The following is a 16,549-nucleotide window of genomic DNA, read 5'->3' on the forward strand; positions in this document are numbered from 1 at the left end:
GCTCGTCTAGGTCGGCTGGACCCACACTCTGAGCACTCCAGGTCCTTCCAGACACGCTCCCACTCCCCCGATCTCCGTGAGCTCCCAGCTGTTCTGTGCCAGGCACTGTTCTATCCACTGGCATCTTGGGGACCGCTCTGACCTCCAGAAGTTAATAAACACAGAAGGGCTGTTTATCCTGGGAGGCCCAGCCCCACCCCACTTTCCTTTTTCTCTCACACAGAAACATCAACCTTGCTTGTGCTGAAATGCAGCTTTATTTCCTGCTGGTTTGGCAGGTACCCCATCCTGCAAGCCCAGTCCCCTGGGAAGCCCGACGGTGGGCAACGTGCCCCCCCCCCAGGGGATGGCAAGGAGAGGGGCAGCTGAGGCACTTAGGGACCTTCCCCGAGGCCCTGAGGGGAGAACCTGAGCCAAGGCAGGGGGGAGAGGGTCTAGTCTAGGCTGGAGCCGCCCAGGTGCTTCCCACAAACCCCTTGAGGCACTGCCGCCTGGAGGGCAGCTGCACCCTCCCAAGTGGTCAACCGGTGATGGGGAGAGGGCAGTGCCGGGTAAGGCCTTGCTCCCTAGGGGCCTGGAGAGGGACTGGAAGGAGGGGCCAAAAGGTCCTTCCAGCGTCCCAGTAGCCTCCCCTGATGTCCCGGGGCCTTCGCCAGGTGCAGAGCTCGAGCCTGGGGAAGACACACACGCTCACGCTCTCCCCTGGGCCCCTCTTCCTCGTCTCTTCTCAGAGCCTGCGCCCCGGGTGTTACTGCTCCCTGAGCCCCGGTTAAAGCACTGGTCTTGGCTCGGCCACTGTTCTCAGACATCGGCACTGAAAGGGACCCCAGGGCATCCAGCCCAGCTCCCCCTCTTTGCCTCACAGACGGGCAGTGATTACTCCAAGGTCACACAGCCAGTGACCAGCAGAGCTAGGACTAGAGCCCAGAGCTACTGTTGGCTAGTGCCCCCCACCTGCATCCCCCTGGCACTCACAGGCCTGCGGGGCACACAGGAGATCTGGGGGGGCTCCCAGCGGCCATTCTCCTGGCAGCGGATCAGTGGCTGGTTGCGCTGGGTCAGCCCCTCGCGGCACCGGTAACGAAGCACGGTGTCGACTTCATAGCGCCGTCGTGGGCGGCCAAACACTTGAGCCAGGGGCAGCTCTGGCGGAGGCCCACAGGACACTGCAGGGGGGACACAGTCAAGATCTGGGAGTCCGGGTCTGCGGGTGACAGCTCCCAGAGTCGGCAGGAGGAGGAGGAGGGGGTGGGCCACAGGGTGATGCCAAAAAGAGCAGAGATTCCTGGTGGACCACCTCGTTTGTTAGACGTCCCCTTGCCCATGGCCTGGGACACGTTTCTGACTCCTCTGTAGCTTTGCCCCCTCCTTTCAATTTTGAGTTTATTTATGTATTTATTTAGAGAGTGCAGGGGAGGGGCAGAAAGAGAGGGAGAGAGAGAATCCCAAGCAGGTTCCCCACTGTCCGCTTGGAGCCCCCTGCCGGGCTGGAACTCACCAACCCTGAGATCTTGACCTGAGCGGAAATTAAGAGTCAGTGGCCTGTCCAACGACTGAGCCACCCAGGCGCCCCGCCCCCTCCTTCTATACACCCAGCAGTGACGGATCCCCCTGGCGCCCCCTCCTCCCCCTTGCCCGGCCTCACCCAGACCCATCTTGCAGGTGTAGGACAGGTGGTAGTTGCAGGGCACATCACTCCATTGTCCCTGATCGTGCCACACCATGACCACGCAGTTCTCCCCGGACAGGAAGTAGCTGTCAGGCTGCCCAGGGTTCCAGTTCTCATAGAGCTGGGGGGACGGGGTGGGGGAGGCGGTGAGGGCTCCCGCACCGCAGCTGGAAGGGGGGGGGGAGGGATGGACCTAGAGGGCCTGAGCAGGACAAGGCGGGGTGGGGGGGGTGGGGGGGGTGGGGAGCACTAGGAGAGAGGAGACAGGGGGATGGGGGGTAGGGGTCCAGGAGGAGAAAGGACAGGACGCGGGCTTTGGCGGGGAGGGGTAATGAGAGCCAGACTGGAAGAGAGAGAAGCGCACGGAAGGGAGGCGGGGCCCGGGGAGAAGAGCGGAGAAAGGGCCAGAAAAAGGAGGGGGAGGGATGGGGTCACTGGAGGTGGAGGGCAGAAGTGCTTGGAAGAAGCGACCGAGCCAGCTAGAGGGGCGGCCGGAGCCTCTCACCAGAGGGACGCCATCTGACCACAGGAAGTCGCCTTCGATGGTCCGGTCGTTGAGCCCGATCCACTGGTACTCGCGGTATCGACCTGCGGAGGAAGCGCGGGCGGACGAAGGTGCGCAGTGAGCCCCGCTGCCAGCAGGTGGCGCCGCTCCCCGTTACCGGCGGCCCGCGCGCGCGAGTCCTTCCCGCCGGACCCACCCCGCGCTTCCCTGCGTTCCCATCGGCCCATCTGCCCGCGGACGGGTAGAAGGCAGGGGAGGGCGGAGGGGTTGGGGAGAAGAGAAGTGTCACCAGGGCCAGGAAGGGGAAACTCTGGGGAAAGAGCAGAGGCTTTCATTGAGGTCAGAGTGGGGACCCGCAGAAGGGGGGGGGGGGCGTGCAGTCTGGCCGATGCAGGTGTACTCCCCGCGCCAACCCCAGCCCTCTCGGCCTGAAGCCCCCCTACCCACGTGTGGAGGGAGCGAGGACAGAAAAGGGAATGAATGAATGGATGGATGGATGAAGTAAACCAAGTAATGGGTACCTGAGTTAATGAGTAAGGGAGTTAATTAATTAACACACTCACGCATGATTCATGATGAGTTAATGGGTGAGTGCGAGAGAGCAGGTGACGAGGGTCCCCTCCAGCCCCGTCCCCAGCCCACTATTGATGAAGTTCTGCTCCTCGGGCGTGCTGATGCTGGCCAGGTGCGCGCCGTACATCCGGCACTGGGTCTCGGCCTCCTCCCAGCTCCTCCGGGTAGAAAAGTGCTTGTAGCAGGCGCCCTGGAAGGCGTCCCAGCCCGGACTGCAGAAGCGGAGGCCTGGGGCGCAGAAGGGTGGGCAACTGAGGCCAGAAGGGCCAGGTCCCCTGGAGGGGACTTGAGGGGGCGGGACTAAGGTGCCAAGGAGACAGGAGGGCATGAGGGGAGAGGGGGAGCCGGGAGGGGCCCTGTGCAGGGGGCCTTGACGGCTTCCTCCTCTGGGCCACAGGGACTGCCAGGGTGAGGGCTGCGGCCTCAGCCTGGGTCCCCCCAGTCCTCCACCCCAGAGAAGGGCCGCGCCCTCCTCTCTTCCCAGGAGAGAACTGGCGGGAACCGAGCACCCCTCCCACAGGGGCCGCTCCAGAAAGGCATTTCTGGTCCACTTGACAGATGAGGAAATTGGTAGGGCTCGGAGAGGTTGTGTGATCTGCCTAAATGGAGATTCAGGACAAGGCCCGTGCCCTTCCTCCCGGCTCCAGAGCGAGCACATTGTGGCGGGGGCCAGGCTCCCGATCCGCCCCCACCCCTGCCGCTCACCGCACTCACCAACATCACACAGGTCCCCCCCATAGCCAGGCAAACACAGGCAGCGGACCCCCTCCTCCTCCTCCAAGCATGTCCCACCATTGTGGCAGGGGCTGGGGACACAGTCACCTGAGAGGGGAGAGAAGTGAGGTGGGCGGAGCAGGGGAGCACAACTCTGCAGCCTGAGCCCCCCAGGAGAGGGTTCGGCACGTCCACGGCCCCAACCCCCTTGTCCTGAGAGCTATCACAGCATCTTGAAGTCAGCCCAGCCCTCAGTTCCGGTTTCTCTCCCACCCTGACCCCCCCCCCACCACCACCTGCCACTTCGGGTCGACTCAGCCCCGTGCTGGCCATTGCGGTGCCCCCTGGCGTGGGCCCAGTCTAACAGGGGCTGGGCGAAAGTGGCCAGAAAGGCCCTCAGGACCCAACCCCACTGAAGGGAAAGATGCTGGGCTGTCAGTCGTGAGACCCGGACTCTTATCTGGCTCCTGGCTCTGCCGAGTGACATTGGACAGGTCACTCTACCTCTCTGGGCCTGGAGCTTGGTTCCCCACCGCCTTGTCTTTCTGCCGGGTCCCTGCACAGTTTTGTGTGGTTTCCGTGGGGGCTGGATGAAGCGGGAGGAGAGGTGAATCGCCACAGCAACAGTGAGGGTGGCCTGCCCTTGACTGCTTCTGGGACCCGATATTGGGGTGGGGGTGGGGGGCTAGCTCTCCCTCTTACTCTCTGGGTAGAGTCGACAATCCCAGAAGCTGATAGTGAAGAACCAATCCCCTCCCCAGGCCCCCTCTGCAGGCCAGTCAGCCTACCCCCCTCCCCAATCCATCTCTCTCCCTTCTTCTGGCACTGTCTCCTCCAGGCAGTCCTCTTCGACTGACACGCTGCCCTGAAGGCCTGCAATCTGTTGTCTGGCTGGGTCTCCTGCCTTCTCCTCAGGACTCTCTCCCTCTGGGTCCTGGGGTGGGAGGCGGCTGCCCTAGACCAGGCATGGGTGCTGGACAGGGCAGATTCCACTCCTTCTGGTCCAGGAAGAGGAAGATGGCCCCACAGACTGACAGTGCAGGGCTGGGCTCTCAGCTTGGGAGGTAAAACCACCCCCGGGCGGGACTCTTCAGACCACGCCATACCCCCAGCAGCCAAGGGCGAGGCCCACTGTGCTTCCCTCCGCCTGGTGGGGGTGAGAGCAGAGGTAGGGGGAGGAGACGCTGGAGTCGATTCCAAGAATTTTGCTGGGATGACCTCGCTGTTTGGGGTGAAATGAATCAGCTGTTCCAGCACCACCACCCTGTCACCTCTCCTCCTGCCAACAGTTTCTTCCAGGCTGGTAGCACCAGCTCCCTGGGCAAAGGGGGAGGGGAGGTGTTTTATTTAGCACCAGGCCCCGCGGAGGGCAGGAGTCCTGCAGCCCCTTCTGTTCCTCACCTCTTGCCTGCACCTCTGCGTTCAGCCAGCCCGCCCTGGGGAACAGAGACTTCTACACTCGGTCCCTGGTTGTCCACCCCAGGCCAGAGGTCCCTCCCCTGAACCAGGACCGACAGAGTGGGGGCAAAGGAACTCCTCTTGAAGGAACTTTCTACTCTTCCTTCCTTCCCCTTCTTGGGGCCAACTGCTACACACAACCACAGAGTTCTTCACTCCTGCTGTAACAGCAGGGCCAGAGGACATCCCTCACCCACCAGGTGGGGTAACTAAGGTCCTGCAGAGACTTCCACTGATGCTTCTCTTCCCACCAGACCCCCTCCTAACCCACACGGCACTGAACTCCAAGGCCAGCTGGGCAGGGAGCCAATAGTTGAAATGGGGGAGCCTGGGTGTGATGCAGGGGCCCCTAGCCAGCCCTGGACCATGCAGGAAGGGCTGTCGGTCCTGGGACTGGGCGGATCCCAGCCGTCTCCAGGGATCCCCACTGGGAAGCTCAGCCTTCCCTGAATGGGTAGGGCGGCTCTCGGACCCCAGAATCTAACTCCCCACTCCTCCCCCCACCTCTACGTTCCTTCTTCCTCGCCTCCTGATTTATGTCTTCGCCAGCATTAGGGACTTGGAGATCCTTTGGTTCAGGGAGGGTGAGACCATTCTTCCTAAGGGTAAGGTGGGCTTTAGTGCAGGGATTAGTGAAGAAGGGGGAGGCTGTGGGCAGGGGATGCTTGTTAGATGCCGTCTCCCTGCTGAGTTGTGCTGACGGGGGGGCTGGGGTGCCTGGATGCCAGTTTGGGTCTCTGTGCTGAGATGGACTTTCTCTATCACGAGTCTGTATGTGTGGCTCTAGATGGCAGCCATCGAGATGGATCAGAAATGAATATAAGCACGTGTGTGTGTGTGCGTGTGTGCGCGCACGTGTGCGCACACACGCGCACACACCCACACCCCCCCCACACACATTCAGGCTGGTGGGGGTTTCTCCCCATCAGGAGTGAGGGACAACCCCTCGCAGTCCCATAGACCGATGGACAGCGACTTCAGCTTTGGACTCTCAGCAGCCGGGAAGAAAGGCAGAGGAGAGCTAAGGGGAGGACGAGGGAACAGGGAGTGATGTTAGACAGGAAGGCAGTAAAGGGCGCTGGCTGAGGATGAAAAGGAGGAGGCAGAGAGGCATGGAGAGCAAGGGACACGGGCGAGCGAGGGAGAGACATAGCACAAAGGGAAGCATCAGAGAGCTGCCTCCAACACAAATCCAGGGAATGAAAAGGGCAGACAGCTGGGGTGCAGACAGAGGGTGCCAGAGTTTTGGTTATAAAGTGGTTTAATAGAGATTTATTTCCAAGGCTTGTTTTCCATGAAACAGTCGAAAAATACTTCACAGAAGTAGTCTCTTAAGGCTCTGTGGGGGTAAGGGCTCTCCTAGACCCCAGCAGCTGACCCCAGGCCTTCCTGACATCAGTGGGGTGTCTGAAGGGGAGGGAAGGGGGCAGTAGGGGAGGAGCCTGAGCCCTGAAGAGTAGCATAGGGACCCAGGAACCCCTATCACAAGAGGAAGGAGGGTGCTCTGTGGGGCCAGTAAGTCACCAGTGGAAAGCCAAGGGCAGGAAGGAGTCCCAGGTGGTCAGTGGTGGGGCTGGAGTCACGGGGTAGGGCCATGGCACTGGGGGTCGTGAGGTGAGAAATCAGAGAGCTGGTGTCCAAGGTTGGAAACCCACAGGCAGAGGTGTACAGGAGAATGAAGACGAAGGACAGGAGAGGCCGGGGCAATGGCGGTTAAAGGATCATGGGTCATGTGACCCAGAGCTTCAGGGGGAGAAAGGGGAGGAGGAGGAAGAGGGAGGTTGAGCCTTGGGCGAAGTTACCTGATGAGGGGGCCACGGCCACTCCACCTTGGCTGGCGCTGTCAGTGGGCAGCACTGGCTGAACCCGCACTGAGGTCCCTGCTGGGACAGTTCTTCCAGAATTCTCTTCAGAGGGGGCCTCCAGTTCCCTGGCACCCTCAGGGGCCCGTGTGGCTGGAAACAGGGCAGGGGTATCCTCAGAGCTCCCTGTCTCCTCACTCTCTCCTCGAGGGACCCCAGACAGCTCAGGACCCCCGGCCTCCTCCCCCACCTCTCTCTCCCCAACCGGAGTGGGAGGTGGTGGGGAGGCCAGTTTCCCATTGGTGGGAGTGGGCAGAGTCTCAGTGGGTGGCCCAAGGACCCTTGGAGGCCTGGGAGCCTCTGGCTCTCCATCGGGAGGTGGTGAGGCACCAGGCTGTAGGACTGGCCTCGCTGGTGGTGGGGAGGCATGCAAGAGTGACTCCTCTGGGGTTGGCTCAGTGGGGAGAGAGGCCTCTGGGTCTGGGCTGCTGAGCTCGCTGGGCCAGGCCCACAGGGCCTCCTCCTCTGCCTCCTCCTCTTCCTCCTCTTCCTCTTCTTCCTCCAAAGCCTTGCCTTCCTCTTCTGAGGACCCCAGGGGAGGGACGATGGATTGGCTTTCGAATTCTAGACAAAGCATAGGTGGTTCAGCACCAGGGACAGCACCGGCCAAACGGAAGAACGGAAACGGAGGGGAAGAAAGGCGGGGCTGGGGAGGGGGAATGGGAAGGGAGGCCCGCAGCGGGTGGGAGGGTGGGGGAGGCCAGGAGGAGTCTGCCTCTGCTGCCACCAGAAGACCTTCAACTTGAGCTGAACTGTCATTAGCCCGGCACAAAAACATCGTCACCGTGTCTCCCTCTCCTTGTCTTAAAATTCTCTGGTCTATTTTGGGTAGGCAAGGAGGAGGAGGGAACAAAGGAGGGAGCACCCTGCTTCCCAGACCCAGAGAGTTTGGAGTAGAATGTGCCGGAAAGGCAAGGGGTGGGAGCGTACTGGAGAGATGCCCTGCATCACCGAGATGCTGGGAAGGGTCAGGGCCGTCAGGGGGCCGTAAGCCCAGGACAGGCGGCTTCACCCCTGCTTCTCTTACTAAGGGACTCCAGTTACCGAGGAGGGTCCTAGGGGCCTCCGCCGGGTCTTCTGGAGGGGACCTTGCACCTCCCCCATCCTCCACAATGGGGACGGAGTAGATGGCTCCCCGGGACTCGCTCTCCACAGCTTCCCGCGGCAGCTGGAGCTCCTCTAGGGTCTCTGTCACTGTGACAATGGCCTCCAGCCCGTCAGAGGCTGGGTCAGAGGCCTCAGGCGTGGCGGAGGGCTGGCCAGAGTCTGTGAAGAGGAAAGTGTCAGTGGGAGGTTAAACAGGTGGCTTTGCACCCAGTCACAGCCTGAACTCGAGGGCTCTGGGTTAGACTCAGAGACCACGAAATTCTCCCAGTTCTCGCTCATCTTTCCTGTGGAGGACCCATGAAGACCCAGGAAGCACTGCAGGACTTTATCACTTGTTCCTCAGGCATTAATCAAGTGCCCACTCTGTGTCATGCCAAGCATTCTTCTGGGCACTGAGGATACAGTAGAGAAAAAAGCACCAAGACACCTGCCCTAAGGGGGTTTATAACTTAGCTACGTAATAAACAAACACACATATAACGTTACCATAGAAAGAACACTTGGGTAGAATAAGGAAACAGAACGGTGGGAAGTACTACTTCAGATACAGTGGTCAGGAAAGGCTCAGGGGAGAGAGATTCCCTTGAGAAAGGACACGGAGGCAGAAGGAAGGACAGGTGGCCTCAGGACCTTGGGACACCTTGGGAGCAAGGTGTGAGGGCTCCCAGGGCTCCTGAGACTTTTGAAATGGAAGGGGCCAGGGGGCATCGCCCAGGAGAGCTGATGGCTGGAGTGCAGGAAGGACATTCAACAGTCACCACCCGAGGGTCTCAGCATCGGGGCAAGAGGGCAAAGGAAGTGGTCGTCCCATCCTTCCAAAAGCTGCTCCCTTCCAACAACAGGAGCTTTCGAATGGATTACCTCGTCTTTGGAGAAGAGAGCCAAGATCAGAAAACCAATGAAGCGGCCGCGGAACTGGGCTAAGAAAAGCCCCGAGGGCTGTCTGTGCTTAGCCAGACGTGCAAGCACAGCACGTCCTGCCCCTCCCCTCCCCGCGTCACCTGCTCCAGTGAGCCTCGCTCATGCCAGACAAGCAAACCTGTGTCCTTGCCTGCCTCTGTCCTCCACCTGTTCCCAACCTCTCCATCCAGCCCCTCTTTCTGTGGCTTCCTGGAACAGTGCTTGGCGCGTGATCAGTGTATAGACATGTTCATAATTACTATAATCATCATCATCCGCCTTTCGGTTGGCCTTTCCACAGGGACCTGCCTTCCTCTAGACTCCACTTCCCCACCGCTCCCTAGCCCCAGGCTGAAGATACTTGGAGATCTGCCCAATAGAAGTAATGCTTTTCTCTTAGTCTCTCTTCGTGCTGGGAGCAAGGCGTGTTGTCCTCCCTCAGACTGGGGGCTCCCAGGGCAGAAGCAGGCCTTCTCCCTTCAGAGTAGGAGCTCCCTGAAGGGAGAGGCTGTGTATTCTCCCTTCATTTTTGCCTCCGGCCCTTGTCACAGTCCTGCAGGCTCACACTTCAGGCCAGGACCCACGCACCCCATGGCACTGCCTCCCTGATTGTCAGTCACTGGGGGTGCCTCTGGGGGTCCCAGGCACTGCCTTCCCTTCAGCCCCCAATATAAGATGTGATCAGGAAGCCATCTCTGCCCCCCAACTGTCCTTGAGGACCTGCTCCCTGTGGGGGGGAATTGTGTCTGTCCATCAATACTCAGTGGTTAAAGATCTGACACCCTCAAGCTGAAGGTTCTGGAATCCGCCCCCCGCCCCCGCCCCGCAAGGGCTCCTGAGGGCATCAGGTTAACTGGAACAGACCATTCGTTGGGTTCAGAGAATGTCCATCATCTCTCTCCACTCACGCGCTGACCAGAAATGGAAACCTATCCAGCCGCGCGGTAGGGAAGAGGCAGCTTTGACCCTGGAGAGACAGGCGCTCCCCGGGGCCACACAACCCAAGCCAGAGGGCACAACCGGAATGAGGACCCTCGGTGCCCAGCCTCCTCCAGGCGAGCGGCAAAGACCTGAGCAAACCCGGACAGAGCTGGGTGGGACCAGGGGGCTCAAGGCTGTCTGACCCACAGAGAGAGGGTGGGCACGGCATCTGCAGGGGGGCTGGCTCACCTCGGAAGCAGTAGACGTTGAAGCGGCTGTACTTGTTGGGGAAGCCGGTCTGGTTGGGGAAGAGGAAGAGAGTCTTGACGCCAGGCAGGCCCCCACCGCAGCGCTGGCTGGGCGTGACGATGGGGTAGCGCACGCTGCCATCGGCCAGCCAGCCGGGGCTGCAGCGGTCCAGGCCGCCATCCCAGGCTGCATACAGCTGGCCCGTGGTAGCGATCTCTGCACCCCGCTCGCGGCAGTATGCCCGTGCCTCCTCCAGCGTCAGCTTGTCTGGAGGGGCGCCCAGGAACAGCTCTCCTGGTAGGGAAGAGGGGGCCGGGTCACCAGGAAGTTGGGAGCCCCTTTGACCCTGGGCTCCTGCAGAGACCCTAGGCGGGCTGGGCCTCAGCCTCCTCATCTGTGACATGGAGTCAAACATCCTATTTCAAGGTCAAAGTTCGGGTAGAGCCTCAGGAGAGATCTTATTACTCAGAGGAGCCCGACTCGACGTCCTCATTCCTAAAAGAAGGTAAGCGAGGCCCAGAGGTGCTAAGAGGCAGAGACATACACAGCGGGTGGCTGCAGAGTCAAACTCAAACTCAGTCTCGTCCCGCCTGGCGGAAGCCTCGGCCATGGACTTGCTTCCATGACTGTGTTTGGCGGGAGGGACACCGGTTGTTTCTTTGGAAACAACCCCCCTGGATGCCCGAGTGAACACACGAGGGACGACGGGTCCAGCACAGGCCCCTGAAGGACCTACAGGCAGCACCGGAGAACGGGCTCAGGCCTGGGAACGCCTCACCCCCAATCACCATTTAGGTCTTCAGCATAGCAGTAGACATCATAGAGGTCATCCGGGTCCACCACGCCATAGTTCCGGACCCCAGGGAAGCCATCCATGTCTCCATAACAGGCCTCCCGTGGGGTCTGGATGGGATACCTGGGAGCGAGTACAGACGCCTTCACCAGGGAGCCATCCAGGGATGCCCCCCCCTCCCCCCCTGCCGAACCACACTGCCCTCAAGGTAGCCAGCTGTCTTCCCAGTTCTGCAGGGACACCCCCCAGGGCGGGGTCCTCACCTCCCTCCTTCCCAGGAGGCAGGGAGCGCCGTGTGGCTGGCCCGAGGCAGTGGGCAGCCCCCCCGCAGAGGCCGGGCCACCCGCCACCCCAGACACAACTAGAAACCCCCGGTCCGCAGCCCCAGCCCACCTCACGGTCTGGTCGGACAGCCAGCCAGCATCACACTGCTCATAGCCCCCGAGGTAGGCGGCGTAGAGCTGCTCCGGGGTGGCGATGCGGGCTCCGATGCGGGCACAGGCCTCCTGGGCCCGGGCGAAGGAGAAAGCGTAGCGGGCAGAGCCCTCCCGGTAGAGAAAGACGACCCCTGAGGGGCAGACAGGAGCCGTGAGGCGTGGTCACCCCCACACTGGCCTCCCCTCGCCCTCCTTGCCAGTCCCCTGGACACAAGGGGAGTGTGTGCTCACTCTACAGCACCAGGGGCTTAAGTTAGACTGGGCAGGATTTCCTCCACCTGAAGCCAGAAAGGAGGTGACAGAGGCCTGTGTCTACGCACTCCTTTTCCAGCTCAGTCTGTGCCTTCCACAGACTGTGTGTTTGCTCCCCCCTCAGACTGTGGGCTCCAGGGCGGGGGCGGGGGGGGGGGGGGAGTTCGGTCCTGCCCTCCCCTGCCCCCCTCCGTCCTGCCCCTCACCTTTGACCTTGACCTCCACGGCGTCGCTGCTGTCGTCTATGCCGTGCTGGACCTCGCAGCGGTAGATGCCAGAGTCGTTGGGCCGCAGCTCGCTCAGCGCCAGGGAGACGTCGGTGAGTGACGCCGGGTAGGCGGGCAGCGCCACGCGGAACCGGTAGGCCTCGCTCACCTTGACGCGCAGCCCCCGCGCCACCAGCACCTCGGCCTCCCGGCCCCCGGACAGGAAGGTCCACTTGACCCGCGGGGAGCCCAGCACGGCCCGGCGGCCCGGCGGCGGCCGCAGGTAGTGAACGTGGCACGGGATGGTGAGGGCGCCGCCCAGCACGCCCTGCAGCGGCGCGTCGCCCGAGATGCGCACGCGGAAGGCCCGGTCCTCTGCGGGTGGGCGGGCGGGGCCGGCTGGGACTCAGCGCCTGGGTCCGAAGGGTCCCCCCGCCCAGGTTTCCATGCGCCCCCCCACCCCCACCCCCAGAGTCCTGCATCGCCACCCCGCACCCTCTCCAGATCTGTCCCCAAAGTCTCCGGGTGGGCTCCGCCCCCAGAGTGGCCAGCGCCACCCCTCGATTCCCAGGCTGCACCCCAGGCTTTCTAACCTCACCCCCTGGGTCCTCCAGTCCTCAGAGTTTCCCTCAGAGTCACCTGCAGGATTTCTCCCCCTGTCCTGCCTCCCAGCTCTATTCATCCCTCCCGCACCCTAGAGACGGGCAGCCTGGCACTCCTGCCCCTCCCCAGCCCTACCCCCAAGTTCCCCCTCCCCTCCCCAGAGCCCACAGCTCATCCCTTCCTTACCTCCAAGTGTCCCAGGCCAGACCTTTCCCCACAGTGCCCCCCCCCCCCATCCTATCTCCTCCCTGGGTCCCCCAAGGCTGGAACGGTTTGGTGGGACGCAAAGCGAGGCCATTCCCTTCCATAGGGGAGATGGAGGAGACAGAGACAGTGACCCTGAGTGGGGTCGCTTACCTGAGCTGTCCCCTTCCAGGACATCAGCTGAGGCCGTGGGGCCCGGGGCCAGGGCCAGGGTTATCAGCAGGGGCAGGAACAGTGGGGCCATGCTCAGGCTGCTGGAGGGACTTGAGGAGGAGAGATGGGGTTAGACTTCAAGAAGGACGTCCCCCCCGGCACCCGAGCACGCATATCCTGGCCCAAGAAGCCCAGCGTCCCCGCCTCACTGTTAACACCCTCGTTTCCGATCCTGTCTCCCCACCAGGGATTCCTCCTCGGAACCAAGACCTGGGTGCTAGTCAACTTGCTGCAAGTTCCTTAAGCTCTCAGGGCCTTTGTTTTCTTCCTTGTAAAAGAACAGCATCATAACCACCCCGCAGGGTGTAAGGAGGCTATGTGCTTTCCACCCTAGGACCCCTGTACAGATGCACAGTGGCAGGCATACAGCAGGAGCTCACTAAATGCTCCCAGCAGGAGTGGTGGGTGCTGTTATACTTAACAATTCCCTCTGCTTTTCCCAGTGCCAGACTCCTTCCTCGAACCCAGAGCCTCCCCCTGCCCCAGCACCCCTCCAACATTCCCTTCCTGTCCCTTCCTCCCTGAGGACCACACCCCCCTGGCCTCTTCCAGGAGGGCCTCCTAGACTGACCCTGGGCATTGCACAACTTCTCTCTAGCCCAACCCCTCCTTGACCTCTCCCCACCCCACCGTTACTTATAAGGAAACTCTTCTCTTTACTCCTAGCACCCTCCACCCCCTCCTTGGCTGCCTTCTCCCTTCTTCTTCCCAGCCTTCCTTTCTGCCTGGCACGGGCTTTCCCACCGGATCCCCTGGCTCAGAAACCAGCTGGGACAAAGCCCCTGTCTCTGCCAGTCTGGCTTCCATCCAGCCTCTCCCTTCCCCCCGCCCAGTCCCAGGCTGGGGGGTGGGCTAAGGGAGGGTGAGAATAAATGGGAGGGGCCATCTCCCTCTTGCTCTCTTGGCTATCAGACACTGTGAGAACCCGGAATATTCCTCTGAAGATCTCAAAGCACTTACACTGTCATAATGGAGGGATGGGGGGGGGGGGGTGACATTGAGAAATGGAACCCAGAGAGGCAGAGAGGGACAGGGCTGACCCAGAGTCCCCAGCCAGGCCAAGTCAGGTACCAGCCCAATGAGCCTCCAGGAGTGAAGGCTGCAGGGCTAGTGTCCAACGTCACCCTTAAGGGCCGGGCTACACTTAGGAGAGCTTGAAGACCCCGCCATGGGGTAGGTTGACCTGCAGCAGGAGGGATGCAGGTTAGACTTCAGGCAAGACTTCCTACCGATCAGGCTCATTCCCACTCCAGGCCCATTGTTCAGCCTTCATCTTCTGTGCCCTCTCAGGCTCTGCCCTCACGCATGTCTCCCCCTTCCTGAGCCTGAGCTGCTGGGAAATGTCTCCCCCAGATCCCCCCAGGGAATCTCAAAGCCCCCCCACCGCCACTGTAACCTCCATTTCTGCCACTACGGTGGGCTTCATTTCCTCACAGTCAGACTTGGGGAAGGAGTGACAGGAGCCAGATGTCCAGGGTCTCTCTCGATGGGGCCAGATCAGAGGACGCGGAGACCAGCTCTGGGCGCGGGAGCACTTGGGAGGACTGCTTTCTGGGGATGAGGGCGGACCGTTTGGCGTGAGCAGCCAGTGCCTGCCGGGTGCTGGGCAGACGGTTCGCCATCCATCTGAGTGGGCCAGGCCCCGGGCCAGGCCCCTTTCTGGCGCCTTCCCTCCCCTCTCTCTGGGCTGGAGCCGGAACTGCTCACAGACTGGGTCCCAGCTCTCTGACAGGTGGCCCAGAAACCCATATATCTGGAGCCACTCTGGGACCGGCATCCCGGACCCCCCTCTCACCTCTGTTTTGAAGGTGAGGGGACAGAGGGAGAAGGTCTGAGACCGATAAAGACCTGGCCACCCCGGACTATGGAGGTGAGCCCACCCCCACCTCCGGGAACGGGGGTCACTGACCAGAGAGGCCCGGATTCTGTGGTTGTCACAATTGGCGACCTCTGCACTGTCCCCACCCCACTGCCAATCCCCCCCAAGCTTGGGCTTCAGCCCCATCCTCTGCAGCTAGGAGTCCTGAGAAAACTTAGCCGTCCCCTCTTCGGGCGCCAGCCTCGGTGCGGGCATTGGCCTCTGCAACCCCTCTGATGTCCTCTGTTTCTGTCCCCAAGAGCTCAGCCGTTTTCCTGTCCCTTCCCTTCGTGCCACACCATCCCTCTCTCCAGCTCATTCTTTCCTCCTCCGGCTCTGGGATTTCGGCCCTTGCCTTGAGTTTCCCAAGACCAGCCTGTGTGTGTGTGTGTGTGTGTGTGTGTGTGTGCGCGCCCACGGGTACACATGCCCGACACCCACCACCTCCGTGCTGAGTGGTGAGGGGGTGCTGACCCCCCTGCCCCCCGCTGGCAGTCCAAGGTCGGCCCCATAGGAACTAGGTTCCAGTTCTCAGCGGGGTCAGCAGGAGGGAAGCTCCGAACTGTCCCCTTAGCCACGGTGTGAGCAGCAACCCGAGTGCACAACGGCGGCCGGGCGTTCGCAGGCCCCGCGGGACCAGCTAGAGAAGTCACATAAACAGCGAGTGACACTGTTAGGAACATCACTGCCCAGCCACCGCAGCTGCTCCTAGTTCAGAATCTGAAAGGTGGATGGTGCTAAGTCAGCCACGAAAACACAGGCGCTGGTAATGCTCCGGGGGGTGTGGGGGGCAGTGGGGGGGGGTGTCCGTGGGTAACAGTGTCCCTTGACCTCACTGCCGTTATCTGGAATAGAAGTCACGCAGATACTAACAGCAATAACAAAACTGATGGCAAATCTCTTGGTCCCACTGGAAGCACGTGGGCAGAGCTATTCTAAGCAGAGAGGGACGTGAAAGGAGGGGGGGGTGGGGGGGGTGGGGGGGGGGGGGGGGTCCCCCAGCCCAAGGCAGTGCTAGAAAGGAAAGCAGGAGTGGTAAACAGAATTCCGTCCACCTGAGCCAGGCCTCTTAAAAAGGCTTCCGGTGCACAGCCTTAACTTTGAGAAAAATGCTGTTACAGCGATGAGGAACCCCAGGTTCAGGGAGGTCAACTAACTTGTCCAAGGTCACACAGCAAGTAAGTGGCAGAGTTGGGACTCCAGCTCCAGCGGGCGCCCGGACCCCCAGCTACGGCTCTGGGGAGGGGGGCCCCCAGAAGGAGGGCCGCTTCCCGGCTCCTCCCGCCGCCCGCCCGCCCCGGACAAGGTCGGAAATCTGGGCGGGGGCGCTGGCAGCGGGGCGCGCAGTAGGGAGGCGGCGGGGACCCGGGGAGGGGGGGCGTTGCCATCAGACTCGGGGGGCCGCGGGCCGCAGGGCTGGGGCTGGCAGCAGGCGCCCGGGGACTGGCCCGCGGCGGACCTCGGTGGGGGGTGGGGGCGGGGGGCGGCGGGGTCAGCGGGCCGGGGGCGCCGGAGCCTCGGGAGGCAAGGGCGGCGGGGCTGGGGGCGCGGACCCGCCGCCTCCCCTCCAGGGTCCGGGCGGCCCGGCTGCGCTCGCGCTCACCTACCGGCAGGCGGCCGAGGGCCGGGGCTAGGGTGCGGCACCGCCAAGTTTGCCGCCTCCTCCGGGCTCTCCTCCGGGCTCTCCTCCGGGTCCACGCTCGGTCCTGCGGCTGCAGCCGACTGCGGCGGGGACTGCGCGGGCGCGAGGAGAGGCCGGGCCCGCCGGGCGCTCGGGAGAGGGCGCCGGGCCGCCGGGCGCCGCACAAAACCCCCTTTCTTCCCCCCGCCCCCGTCCCGCCCCTCCCCTCCCCTCCCCGGGGCCGCCCCCGCCCCCTGGCCGGGGACGCGGGGGGCTCGGGCAGGTCACGCGACCCGCTGCTTCCTCTGCGTCCGTTCCCGGCGGCGGCAGCGAGAGCAAGGACGTGCGAAGTAGGACATGGTTCTGGGGAGGAGAGGCCGGGGACTTGGGGGGGGGGGGGGGGA

General features: G+C 62.4%; 1 protein-coding gene across 8 annotated transcripts; it reads right to left on the reverse strand.

The window, feature by feature from the left end:
* Positions 1 to 238: 238 nt before the first annotated feature.
* BCAN (brevican) lies at positions 239 to 16,321 on the reverse strand. Of its 8 annotated transcripts, none has more exons than XM_043568998.1 (16): positions 16,132 to 16,321; positions 14,101 to 14,213; positions 13,627 to 13,849; positions 12,607 to 12,716; positions 11,647 to 12,021; positions 11,145 to 11,319; positions 10,747 to 10,874; positions 9,959 to 10,252; positions 7,826 to 8,047; positions 6,722 to 7,345; positions 3,462 to 3,569; positions 2,817 to 2,975; positions 2,175 to 2,257; positions 1,646 to 1,790; positions 976 to 1,166; positions 239 to 671 (listed from the first exon to the last, which is right to left on the reverse strand). In XM_043568998.1, the coding sequence occupies exons 3-16, from the start codon at positions 13,662 to 13,664 to the stop codon at positions 567 to 569; spliced, it is 2,757 nt and encodes a 918-aa protein (XP_043424933.1). In that variant the 5' UTR covers positions 13,665 to 13,849; positions 14,101 to 14,213; positions 16,132 to 16,321; the 3' UTR covers positions 239 to 566. The 8 variants fall into 8 exon arrangements, with proteins under 8 accessions (XP_043424933.1, XP_043424931.1, XP_043424932.1 ...); XM_043568996.1 differs by having other exon boundaries at positions 14,101 to 14,217; XM_043568997.1 differs by having other exon boundaries at positions 14,101 to 14,268.
* Positions 16,322 to 16,549: the final 228 nt, after the last annotated feature.

The sequence above is a fragment of the Prionailurus bengalensis genome, chromosome E4 (assembly GCF_016509475.1).
Source record: "Prionailurus bengalensis isolate Pbe53 chromosome E4, Fcat_Pben_1.1_paternal_pri, whole genome shotgun sequence".
NCBI classification, from domain to species: Eukaryota; Metazoa; Chordata; class Mammalia; order Carnivora; family Felidae; genus Prionailurus; species Prionailurus bengalensis.

Coding starts and splice junctions, on each gene's coding strand:
- BCAN (XM_043568998.1), bottom strand. CDS start 13,664: ATGTCACCCCCCCCCCCCCATCCCTCCATTATGACAGT. Junction 12,022..12,606: donor CCTGGAAGGGGACAGCTCAG/GTAAGCGACCCC, acceptor GCCCACCCGCAG/AGGACCGGGCCTTCCGCGTG. Junction 8,048..9,958: donor CAACGTCTACTGCTTCCGAG/GTGAGCCAGCCC, acceptor TCCTCTTCACAG/ACTCTGGCCAGCCCTCCGCC.